This window comes from Neomonachus schauinslandi, chromosome 9 (genome assembly GCF_002201575.2).
Source record: "Neomonachus schauinslandi chromosome 9, ASM220157v2, whole genome shotgun sequence".
NCBI lineage: Eukaryota > Metazoa > Chordata > Mammalia > Carnivora > Phocidae > Neomonachus > Neomonachus schauinslandi.
Genome location: NC_058411.1, coordinates 41,547,658 through 41,560,712, shown reverse-complemented (window position 1 = coordinate 41,560,712; position 13,055 = coordinate 41,547,658). Strand labels below are relative to the sequence as shown.

The 13,055-nt window shown below is 39.2% G+C and overlaps 1 protein-coding gene across 2 annotated transcripts in view; it reads right to left on the bottom strand.

Annotated features, from left to right (window-relative positions):
* EXOC5 (exocyst complex component 5) overlaps positions 1–13,039 on the bottom strand; it is a 56,878-nt gene extending 43,839 nt beyond the window's left edge. For both annotated transcript variants that reach the window (XM_021701530.2, XM_021701531.2), the window contains exon 1: positions 12,785–13,039. In XM_021701530.2, coding sequence (XP_021557205.1) covers positions 12,785–12,811 — 27 coding nt within the window. In that variant the 5' untranslated portion in view covers positions 12,812–13,039. The remainder of the gene's footprint in view (positions 1–12,784) is intronic.
* Between the last annotated feature and the right edge of the window lie 16 nt (positions 13,040–13,055).

The following is a 13,055-nucleotide window of genomic DNA, read 5'->3' as shown; positions in this document are numbered from 1 at the left end:
CATAATTTTCTTATTTAATTCATTAGTCTGGTCCTATAGAAACCAGACAAATCCTGGAAGGTGATTATCTCAAAATCAACCAAAAAGTAGCCCATTCCATCTGTCATGCCAGATGTAGTATCTCCCAGCCTCATGGTATATGGCCAATGATTTGGCAAATACGTTATTTTCTATCCCTATTAAAAAAGAGGATCAGACAATTCGGTCACATAGAACTGACAATGGTACACATTTACAGTTTTGCTTCAAGACCATTTGAACTCTCCTACCAAATCTGATCCAGTTACTGTCCAAGCTCAGTATCTAGCCTAACAGTAACAGAGACCAACTCTGAGCCCCTGAAACAGCCACATCCTTCAAGTAGACTAACCAACCACGTGGTGGCAAGTTGATTACATTAGTTCTTTTCCATTCTAGATGAGTGATTCATTCTGACAGGAATAGAAACATTTGAGTTGGGTATGCCTCTCCTCAGAGGGAGTGTTGTTTCTGTGGCACTGGATCCCACATATCACATCAGCCCAAAGGACCCATTTTACAGCAAAGGAGGTGACCATGGATCTACTGGTCATATCACAAACTACACCACCCAGAAGCTACTAGTCCATAGAGCACTGGAACAGCCTGCTGAAGGCACAGCTGAAGTGTCAGTTCAGAGACAATAACTATAAAGATGGAGCCCTATTTTCCAAGATGCAGTATATATCTGAATTTAAAACCTTTATATGATGCTGTGTTCCCACAGGAAAAACATGAGTCTGAGAACAAAGCACAAAGGCAGAAGTGATCCTGCTTATGATGACTCTCAATTTGTGCTTGCTATTCCTACAATTTCGGGATCTAGAGGGTTAAAGGTCTTGATCCCCAAAGGCAAAGATCTCTTCACCTGGGAATAAAATAAGAGTCCCATTAAACTATAACTACAAGTGCTGCCTGGGCACTTTGGCTGCTAATATCCAGTGGGTAAAAGCAAGAAGAGGAGTGACCATTTTTTTGGCAGAGGCAACTGAATCTAATCAGGAGGTAGGGCTGCTATTATGTAATAGGTGCAGGAACAATATTTGTGACACACAGATCTCTTAATGGAGATCTCTTGGAACTCTTTTGACCAATTCTGAAAATACACAAACAAGCATAGCAACCCTGGCCTAAGAAGGGTATGGTAACCAGTAAAGCCACCAAGAGTAGCAGAGGCATTAGCTGAAGGTAAGGGGGTATCAGAATGGAGAATAGAGAAAGGAAACAGAGACTAGAGAAATGAGTATCAGTTGCAACCTGAAACCAGCCACAATAGTGGGAGCCATAGTTCATGCCACTAACCTTCTAATTTTCCTCCCAATTGGAATGCCAGAGGAGCTGCTTCCCAAATGTATATGAAAAAGTGGAGTCTTGTGGCACAGGAGTGGTCTGTGGTGGACACAGTGATATGTCATCCAGATCTCCCTTCAAGAAGGGTCTTGTTCTAGCTGCCAGCAGTGCTGTGCTATCAACAGAGAGGCTTTGGCTGGCAGTATTTTCAGGCATCACCTCAGCTGCAGAGAACCAATTCACTCAATGTCATACCTTTCCCAGTGTGATCTATCAATACCTAAGATAGGGATATAAAGGCCTGACAACTTTGGTCCAAAGCAGGACAACTCTGACACTTCATTTTTGTTCCAGAACTCCCCACTGGGGCCAATAACACTGTCAGTGGGCCAGCATCGTAGCTCTATTTCTCCATAGGCCCAATCTTGCATTCTTACCCTGCCCCTTCACAGACATTCACCCCAAGGGTACCTCCTAGTTAATATTCTACACACTAAACGCTGTCTCAAAGTCTGCTTTTCAGAGAACTCAACCTGCAACACTGCAGTAGTTGAGAGATAATGGTTCAAACCAAAGTGACAGTGGTTAAGGTGCTATGGAATCATCAGGTTCATGACATTTTAAAGGATGTATTCATACAAATTGCTGGATTGGATGTGGGGAGAAATTTAAAAAGGAAATCATGATTAGTCATGGAGAATTGCAGCCTGAACAACTGTGTGAATGGTGGGTGGTGTCATTTACCGAGACTGGAAAGAGATGGAAAGAGGGAGTGAGGAAACAAGTTCTGCTTTGCATATGACCTGTTGTGGATATCTATTCGATATATAGTAAGTGAAAATGTAGAGCACATAATCAGAAAAACAAGTTTGTATTACAGGGAAGAAACTAGAGCTAGATATAAAATCAGAGTTATTTAAAACCTCATAACTAGATGACATCTAGGAAAGAGAAGAGCATGTCAACAACATTCAGATAGATGGAGGAAAAGGATCCAACAAAAGAGACAAAGCAGGAGGGACTAGTAGAAGAGGGAGGAAAAACCAGGAGAACAGTGTCCTGGACGCAAAGTACAAGTTTTACCCTCTAAGGCAATCAAATTATCACAAGAGTTTAAGATAAATCAGCTACTCCTCTCAATGGAATGAAAGTTCCAAAAAAGCAAAAAGCAAAACAAAACAAAACCCTTTCTGCTTATAAAACCAAATAAATCCCAATAATTTGCTCTCCAATACTTAACCTTGCTGCAAAGGCATTTACAATAAGATAGCCAAACTAACAGATTCTAAGACTTCCAACTGACCAAGTCACCCCAAAGGATTCTCAAAGGTACCTGTAAACAATTCCCCAAAAAATCTTTTAGAATTTCATAAACCTGGCAAAGTTATATCCTTACCTTCTATTTTACTACAGTAACAAAAAAGCAAAAATTGCCCCAACAAAAACAAAAACCTCAGAAGTATGCAATATAGACTAAAATACTATCATATTAAGTTTCACTTTACATAATTGATTATTGTGTCAGTCTGTTAAAATGATTTTGTATTTTTTACAAATGCTACCGATTATAAGGAAAATATGGGGTTTGTGGTAATTTCTATTAAAAATAAGACATCAAGCCCTTGGACAGGAACATAAATCCCTAATTTAACATTGTTTCTTTGACAAAACTAAACTTTTATATTTTCTTATAGCCTCTTTCCCAAAAATAGATCCAATGCAATGTGTTACAACCACCCACAAACTAAAAAAAACTAATATTTTCCCTTAGCCTAGGTAAAAAAATAAGGCTCAGAGGATTTCAGAAAGAAGTATTTCTGGGTCCTATGAAACCAACTAACCCACGAGTTCACAAGTACTACCTATAATGTATTTTTCTTAAATTTATTGTGCATACCACTGCCAAACTAATCTTTAAAACACTGCTTTCTTTTAGTCAGAAACTTCCCTATGCAATTCTTAAATTATCAAGTTCACACTCTTATGTCTACCCTTTAAGGTTCTCATCTTACACGTCCTACCCAATTTCTTTTACCCCCAAAATGAACAGCCACAATACCATCAGCCTATTACAGTCTTCTCTTCACCTCCATGCTACTTCTGCTTCCTTACCTGTGGCCAGGTAACTCATCCCACAAGGATACTCTTTCTCTTCCAACAATCCAAACACCTTTATATATTTACTCCAGCTCAATTCCTATTTACGCCTTGAAGAGTTCCTTCCCTACATGACCTCCCCTGATTTTTTCACTCTTAAACCCCTACAAGGCTTAAAAATTCAAATCTCAACACAGAACAATATACTAGTCATTTCTGTCATTTATTGTTTTATAATAACTTCTTTAAGTTTCCCTCTTCTCCACACTTAAATTGAAACCAAGGGTATCATCTGTCATACACTTCTCTTGCTTTCCAACTGTGGTCAACAGAATAATGTTGAGCACCACAGATACAGAGTAAGTCAAAACACTTGCTAGTTGGGGCCATGGCCAAATCCCCTGCAGGGGATCTTGAAAAATCAAGCCTTGATCCATATATCCAAAACCAAAAAGCCAGTACAAAAGGCAGTACTACCACCCACACTCCAAAAATAAAGAACAAGCATTCCCAATTTTGGAAAATTCAAAATTTTAATAAAAACCAAATATGAACCTTATGCAATTCTGGCACTGGAACTAAACAAATTTTATTACATTTAGCCTCTTCTTTTTAATCTCATTTGATTTAGTTTTCACGAGACCATGTGTTTTATGGGGGATTAATAGATGAACTACATTTAATGAGTATTGATTTTTTTCTTTAAAGTACTATAAACTCTTTCATTTTGTGTCAGGCTGGCAAAGTGGAAAAGTAGGAAGATAAAGCATATTAAGACCCTTAAAAGCAACTAAGGCAAACTTTGCAAAACTAAGTTTGAAAACTACTTGCAACATTATGAGATGAATAGTTTTACTTTTTTAAAGTCAATTTTAACATTCGATCTTCAAGGGGATGCCAGCTCTTTAAACTATGATAAAATTAGCCAATTAAACAATTCTATCATATTAGAATTGTTTTGAAGATGATCAAATGGTGGTACTTTAAAATTTTATGAAATATTTTAGATTCTCTTATGCAAAATCTCTCTTCAGAATAGAATATATCTCACTTCTGACAATAAAGTAATATTTGATTTCTATGCCCCAAAGAAAAGGTAACAGAATGTTATAGTATTTTTTTTTATACCAGTCTCAAAAGAACCACAGGATTAGGTTTAAAAATTGCAAAGCTAGAGGGGTGCCTGGGTGGCTCAGTAGTTTAAAGTGTCTGACTCTTGATTTCAGCTCAGGTCATAGATCTCAGGGTCTTGGATCAAGCCCCACCTCCGACTCTGTGCTCAGCATGGAGCCTGCTTGTCCCTCTCCTTCTGCTCCGCCCCCCACTCATTCTCTCTTCTCTCTCTCTCTAAAATAAATAAAATCTTTAAAAAAAATTTTAAAGCTAGAATAGTCATTAAATATCATCTTACTCTAGTCCCTTCATCTCATTTTTATACCTAAGTAACTGAAGCAATGAAATTTAAGTCTTGTCAAGGTATTAAACCAGTATTCTAACCAGAGATTTTTCCACTCTATTATGGTGTCTTTTAAAATTCTACAAACACCAGCAAAATTATCACCTAAAGTATCTAAAAAATCTTACATTAGCATTTCAAATCAAATTAAATATATTTACAAATTTACACATTAAATATATTTACACACACTTAACAAATACCTCTGGGATCAAATTAAGCAAATGGATCCAAGGAATCGTTCACTTTAAAAAAAAAAATATTACCGATTTATTCAATTTAGAAAGAGAGCACAAGTGGGGGGTGGGGGGGGGCAAAGGGAGAGGGAGAGCAAGAATCCCAAGCAGACTCCCTGCTAAGCGCAGGGAGTCCTGATTTCCTGAGATGAAATCAAGAGTTGGATGCTCAATCCACTGAGCTACGCAGGCGCCCTGGAGTCATTCACTTTTTTGATTCATTATATCTTTAGTAAGCAAAGATGTATATATATGATAAAGTTAACTACATCATTATTACTATTTTATATATATTTTATTACTATTTTCGTATTTCAATTCCAAGGAAAGAAAATAGCATCAGAAAAGTTAGCACACATTTTAAAAATACCGTATATATATAAGCTTTTAAACTATACACCACTCAACTCCTGAGCACACCAGGGACTCAATATTTTACACTAATTATACACACACAGTCAATAAATGATCCTCAACTTAAAGACTTTTTCATTTCAAAAGTTAAATGCCAGGTTGGTTTGACTAGAGAATTCAGACTACAAAATACTTAAATGTAAGCCCATTACTCTTTAAGCATCTGCCTCTACCTCTACCACTCTAATGAGAGTGGTAATCTTGGTGTGGAGTTGATCAACCCCTGTTCCAATCATTTATTGCTACATAATAACCACTCCAATAAATTAGTGGCTTAAAAATAAGAATGATGATTACTTTGTTCACAAATCTGCTGTTTGGGCAGGGCTCAGCAGGGAAATCTCATCTCTGTTCCATGTCATATCTGCTGAAGCAGTTCAACCTGGGGCTAGAAGACCTATTTTCAAGCTAACAAGTTATGTTGACTATAGGCTGGGAGTTCAGTCAGCGGAAAGCCTGGATTCTCCCAATTGGCTATGTAGCACAGTTGCTGGGCTCTAAGAGGGGGAATCAAAAGAAGGTCAAGCATATCACCTTTTATGACCTAACCTTGGAAATCACATAAGCAACACTTCTGATACAGTTATAAGCCTGCCTAGATTCAAGAAGGGAGCATGGGCCCTATCTCTCTATGGGAGGAGTGTCAACATCACATTATAGGATAGCAGATCTGTAGCCATCCTGAAAAACACACCCTTCCACAGCGCCTTTTTGTAATTCTCTCCTACTGTAATCTCCTACCTCTATGATTATTTCCTGTTAGGCTCCTTTGAAGGCTTTTTCTCCCTGACCTATTCTCAATCTAGTCCTCCTCTCAATCCCCTTACCAATATTAATTTTAAAAAGCTACTACTCTTCTATGGCATTCTTCCAAGCAGTTTAAATTTATCAACTCATATAATCTTTGAAATAACCCTCTAAGGTAGGTATTGTTACTATCCCCATTTTATAGATAAGAAAAGAGGTACGAGAAGATTAGGTAACTTGTCAAAGATCACAAAATAGTAAGGGACAAAGCTGAGAGATGTCATCCATTCCTAGGTCTAAACTGCCACCCATAATGGATAACAATTCCCATGATAATTTGTATCTCTAGCTGGGGTCTTTTTCTGAGTTACTAATTCATATTTCTCACTGCCTTCTGGACTTCTTCAAAATTTAAAATAGAGTTTTTTAAAAATGAATACATTATTCCTTCCCCCTGAAAGGGTCCTTCCTATTTTCTCCATCACAGTTAATGAATTACCTACTTTTTCAACTTCAAAAATTTGGAATTAACTCCTCAGTAACCAAATTCTTTTGATTCTTCTTCAAAATGTCTTACCAAATTTCTTGTCTTCTCTGTCCCCACTGAGCTAGGTCAGAATTTCACCTGCCTAGATTAATCAATCAACAGACAATTCTGGACTACCTACTAAATGACAAGAACTATGCCAGGTAGGGTACACCCTCTATATTCCCAACTATCAATCTCTTCCCCATCGAAAGCCATTCTTCACAGTAACGTTAAAATTATCTGCCTCTCCACCCCTCCCTCAAAAAGTCACGTCAGCTCCCATAAGCATAGCCTTAAAGCCCTCTCGAAGATTCCCCCAAACTGCCTCTGTGGGCTCTATGAACCACCACTCCACATGCCTAAAACATGCATACACAGACCCTATCTCTTCTCAGTATTTCCCGAATACACCTCATCTTAAAAATTAGTCACTTCTCGGGTGCCTGGGTGGCTCAGTTGGTTAAGCGACTGCCTTCGGCTCAGGTCATGATCCTGGAGTCCCGGGATCGAGTCCCACATCAGGCTCCCCACTCAGCGGGGAGTCTGCTTCTCCCTCTGACCCTTCCCCCTCTCATGCTCGCTCGCTCTCTCATTCTCTCTCTCTCAGATAAATAAAATCTTAAAAAAAAAAAAAATTAGTCACTTCTGTCTCTGCCTTGGAATGCCCTTCTCCTGCTTGAAAAGTTTCTACTCATCTATCAATATCCAATTTATATGTCATTACTTTACGAAACCTTTCCTAATTATCCCAGGAAGAGATTCTGTACTCGTACTACACTGTATTATCTGTTAACATATGTCTCCCTATGATACCATAATAAGAAATGTATATTTTATTTTAAGAAATATATATTCTAGTCTTTGTACTCAGCTCCTAAGACCTTTGTTTTTTCCTAAGTGATAAATGTGCTAGGCACATCTTTTGTTCTAATATTTGGTCTTTGACCCTGGTTCCTGACACAGAGCTCCTAAAGCCCTTGTAATTTCCTAAGTGATGTGGTTGATAGGAACATCTTTTTTTTTTTTTTAAGATTTTATTTATTTATTTGACAGAGAGAGACAGAGCGAGAGAGGGAACACAGGCAGGGGGAGTGGGAGAGGGAGAAGCAGGCTTTCCGCCGAGCAGGGAGCCCGATGTGGGGCTCGATCCCAGGACCCTGGGATTATGACCTGAGCCGAAGGCAGACGCTTAACGACTGAGCCACCCAGGCACCCCTGATAGGAACATCTTATGTGGAGCTCCTAAATCTTGTAATTTCCTGGGTGACAGAAGTGTCTTTTATTCTACTGAGGCAACAGGGCTCCTGGATGGGGCTAGTCACCAGAAAGATCAAGCATGATTAGAAGTCCCTCTACTCCTGAGTTAACTAAGTTAATAACTGATTATTCCTATGTGATGAAGCCTCCATAAAAATCCCTAAAGTATGGGGTCCAGAGAACTTCCAGGTTGCTGAATACATCAAGGTGCTGGAAGGGTGGTATACCCAGGGAGGGCTTGAAAGTACTACACTCTTTCCCCCATACCTTGCCCTAGGCATCTCTTCCATCTGGTTGTTCCTGAGTCATATCCCTTTATAATAAACCAGTAATCTAGTTGGTAAATTGTTTTCCTGAGTTCTGTTAGCTGTTCGAGCAAATTATCAAACCTGAGGAGGGGGTCATGAGAACTCTTATTTTTAGCTAGTCTGTCAGAAGCACAGGTGACAACCTGGACTGCAACTAGTATCTGAAGTGGGGGCATACTTGTGGTACTGAGCCCTCAACTTGTGGGATCTGATGCTAACTCCAGGTAGACAGCGTAAGAATTGAAATGAATTGTAGAACATCCAGTCAGTGTCTGCTGGAAAACTGAACTGAAATGTTGTAGGTAAAATCCCCACACATCTGGTGTCAGAAATGAAGTACTGAGACTAGTCGTAGTGCTGAGAGAAAGAGTTGTTTTCCTTTCACTTCGCCAACTAGGTGTTTAACTTAAACTGTCTTTTAACTCCAGTACTTGAGATGACTTCTGCCCTAGTACTCAATAAATGTTTGCTGAATGAACACATTTTCTCAAATGCACGATAATTAATTAATTGGTAGCCAGGTTCCACACACAATTATCTAACAGCTAATATGGCTAAAACAAGCAGCATTTCAGCAAAAAGAAGGTAAAGGGGGTGGTCCACATTTATATATCTCATGTTCATTACTATATATTTAGTTAGTTAATTGAACGAGAGATCTTTTTTCAGTAACTCTGTTTAAATACTTTTGTAACTTAGTTTGAAAATCCAAGAAACATAAATGTTATTTGTGTGCAAAAATGTGTTCTTGGCTATTTAAATTCTAATCTGGAGGTCAAACAACCATTGTTACCATAGTCAAATTACCTGACCTCAAATACAATTATCAAAGCACCTCCATTTACAGGAAAGAAAACACTTAAATTCCTAATCCTGGCATTTAGGACCTCCACAATTAAACTCCAATTTACCTCACATGCCATTCCTCTTCTTCATGCATGCTATACTCCAGCCAAAGTGGAACTCTTCCCTTGCCTCAAGGATCTACACTTACTTCCCTTTATGTCTTGGATTTTATTGTCTGCTTTATTAGAAAGTCCCTCCATCCAGTTGCACAAATTCAAATCTAACAGATCCTTAATATATCATTCAAATACCCCTTCCTATTCCTTTCCCACTTCTAGAGGTAATCTTTCCATTCTCTCAACTCCTATAGCACTTTATCTTTGACACCATTTATAACTTTATTTCAAGTGTACACAGTTATACATCTTTATTCTCTTCCCACGTTAATAATAAGGGCAGGTTCTATATTAACTCAACACTGTCCAAAGTACATTGGAATTCACAAAATTAACAAGCAGTAGAAAATATAACAGTCTCATGGTCAACTAGTTTGGGAAATAAACTTCTCAGAACCTTTAATATACTAAGGTATGTTGTAACTGTCTAACAAAACAAAGTATGCCCATTTCCAAAACTTATTTGGCCTCTAAACCATTTTGGGTTTTCTGCAGCACATTTCATAGTATTACTATTTCTATGGCATGCCTTTGAGACATGCAGCCTCATTAATCTTGGCACCTTATCTTGAACTTAATAGGTATTCAACAAATATTTGTTGAATGAATGGGTAATTGACCCTGGTTAACAAAGAACTCTACCACAAAGGCAGCCTGCCCAAAAAGAAGACTCCAAGAATGACAGAAGAGAAAAATAGCAAGTGAGAGAGGAGTACAATGTCCTCAGTAGTGCAGTAAGAGAAGAGAGGAATACTTGTGACAACAGAGGAATTTACTACCCCAGCCACTTTTTATATGCCGGGAACTAACCTAAACCATGTAGGAATGCCTGTTTACAACATCCATCCTGAGGTAATCATTTAGAATCACTGGAGATAGAATCTTTCAGAAAATTTGTCAACAAGGGTTGAAACTATGAAGGTATTCTTGTCAATTTCGAGGATATACACTATTAAAGTAACTGAATCATCTATTACTAAAGCATTTCTGACAACTGAAGAAATATCCTGGAGTTTGATTTTGTTGTATGAAGGTGTTTGTTATAAAAGGAAGTCTCATAGGATCAACAATAAGATTTTAAAAGAAGTAGAGTTAACACGAAATTTTCATGGATTCAAAGCATAATTTTGTATTGATTTAACCTCTTTTTCAATGTGGAAATGAAAGCAGAATTCAACTTAATCGTGCATTAAGACCAGGATGTATAAAAACAAAATATCCTGACTACATCCTGACCTCTGTTTCCTACAGTTCTCCAGCTGTGACTAAGAAAGGGAAGAGAAAAAGACACTCCCTGATATGTCCTACAATCTAGATCCTATGGTAGTAGCAACAGGAAATGGCAGTGATGACTGAGGTTTGTTTTTTGTTTGCCTCCTCACTCTAAAGCAAAGACAAACTTTTCACTTAGGGATGAAAACTTATCCAAGAATAGAGTCCACTGGGGGCTGAAAAGATAAATACATTTCTTAATTGTAACTATTAACATTTAATTATAACTTTTAACGTAACAGGCTTTTAATTTTGATGAAGCAACAAGAGCAGGTCACATGAATTAAGATCTATAAGCATGTTTAAGGTTGCCCTATGAACCCTCTGGCCACAGGACTGGTCTGTCTCTGTCATCACTGATCAGTTAAGTGAATATTACTAGCTGTACATAACAAGTCACTCAGCTAAACTAAACCCTAATTTGGTTCAACTACTTTACTAAACAGCATGACCCTAGAAAGCAAATACATATTTACTTCTAAAAAAATAAATACATAGATATAGATATAGATATACATGTATATATATCTACCTTCTCTCCCCTTTACCCTGGGGGGAAGGGGGGCAGAAATCAAATATATTTTCAATTAAGTTAGGTGGACTCATGTGGTCAAACATTTAAAGAAAAATAGACATAATATGGTCTTAGATACAACTGGGAATGTCAAGCAGGATTCATTAAATCACAGGTTAATGCCTTATGAACCATGTAAGAAAATAGTAAGTTTTCTATTAATAGTTGGCTGGTCATGTATTCATTTAGCAAATTAAAGATTTCAACTTCATAAAGTTTTCTACCTTTATAAGATGTGAAAGATAAAACAAGGAACGACCGAACTATTTAGTATCTTGCCCAGAAACACGCAGTAAAAGCTTTCAACAATCTCCCTGCTCCTGCATCAATCAATAAAGAGACGGCACAATTTTGGAATTAGAGAAGTTAATGCAATATACCTCCCAACACTTACATCTGAGAACATACAATTAATATTTCCAAATTCCTTCTTGTAATTATAATCCTTCGCTCACAAATTACTATTTGATTATTAGTTATTGTAACAATGGTGTATGTTATTCCTCTCAATAAAAAGCATTATCTATCCAAGAGCTGACAGGAACCCCAAATATAGTAACAGTTACAAATGAAAAGTTCCCAATTGTTGTAAAAACTGTGGCATTCAAATTTTAAGCCAAAAAAACTGCTCACTCTGAAGCAGAAAAAGAATCCAATCTTCCCTCGCGGAGAAATTCTCTAATGTCAACTGCAGTCTTCTCAATTATTACTTACACTTTTGCTATTCAATTTGAAACACAAGCACACACAAAAAGGGTCTTTGCTTCCTTTTTCTTTACATCTGTTTTCATTTCTTTCACAAAAAGAGATCCTTCATAGGTTTCATTGTTTGGTGGTCCAATTAGAATTTTCCTATTCTATTTATCTCAAACATCATAGCTTCTTCTTACACTGAATTTCACTAAATTAAATTTTAAGTTTTAGAGAGTGAAAATGCTCCAGGAAACACGTTTGAATGCTCATTGTCTCAGGAGCTAAGGATTCTCTAGCTTGCCTTTACGTGGTTTTAAAATACATTTAAATTCCTTGAGACCCGAACGTGAATGTTAATTTCTAGTTTCGCCTCCCCCTTCAGTCTCAAGGGCTAAGTAGGCCTTTTATTGTCCTTAAAAAAACACTTCAGCCTTTTCGAATGTAAAGGAAAACTGGCCACTTGTAACGTTTACTAACGGAATAATTTTAATTACTCAACCGCAAGAAGCCCCCAGTCGTCCCAATCTCAGGTGGTCCCCTTAGAATATTACTCGAGGATCCAAGCGACGAGACGGGGCTCGCCCAACCTGAGGCTGCTGGCTCCTCTCTCCGCGCCCTGAGTCAGCCTTTCCCACTTCTCATCCCGAGTACATCTTCCAACCCCTAAACCTCCGAAGCTCCTCTCCAGCCTGCGGACAAAACCAACCCTCCTCCTTTCGGACTCCAGGTTCCCTTCCCTGCTCACCTCCCCACCCGCATCCCCAAGCCACCCCTCCCCCATTTCACGCTCCGCCCGCGCCGCCACCGGAGCCGCCACCCCACCCCTCGCCTTTCGCACCTTTCCTCCCCCGGCTGCGTCCGCTCCTCCGCCCGCCCACCTCGCTGTCCGCACCCCGGGCCTGCCACTCCCCGAAGAGCCGCCGGGACTCACCTCGAAGAGCTCGGCCGTCGTAGCCATCCCGGCCGGCTGAGAGGCTCGCCTCGCACTGGAAGCCGTCTCCTCTTCACATGCTGCGCCTCAGCGGCGCCGCGCACAGATCTCCGCTCGGCTCGCCAGCTCTGGCTCCGGGCCGCCGCGGGATCCCCCACTCCCCACAGAGCCCAAGCGGGGCGGGAGGGCGGCCATGAAGCGAAGCCGCAGACGCCTGTCAGCTGCCTCCCGGCGCCGCCCGCGCCGCTCCCATTGTCACCGCCTCGTACGC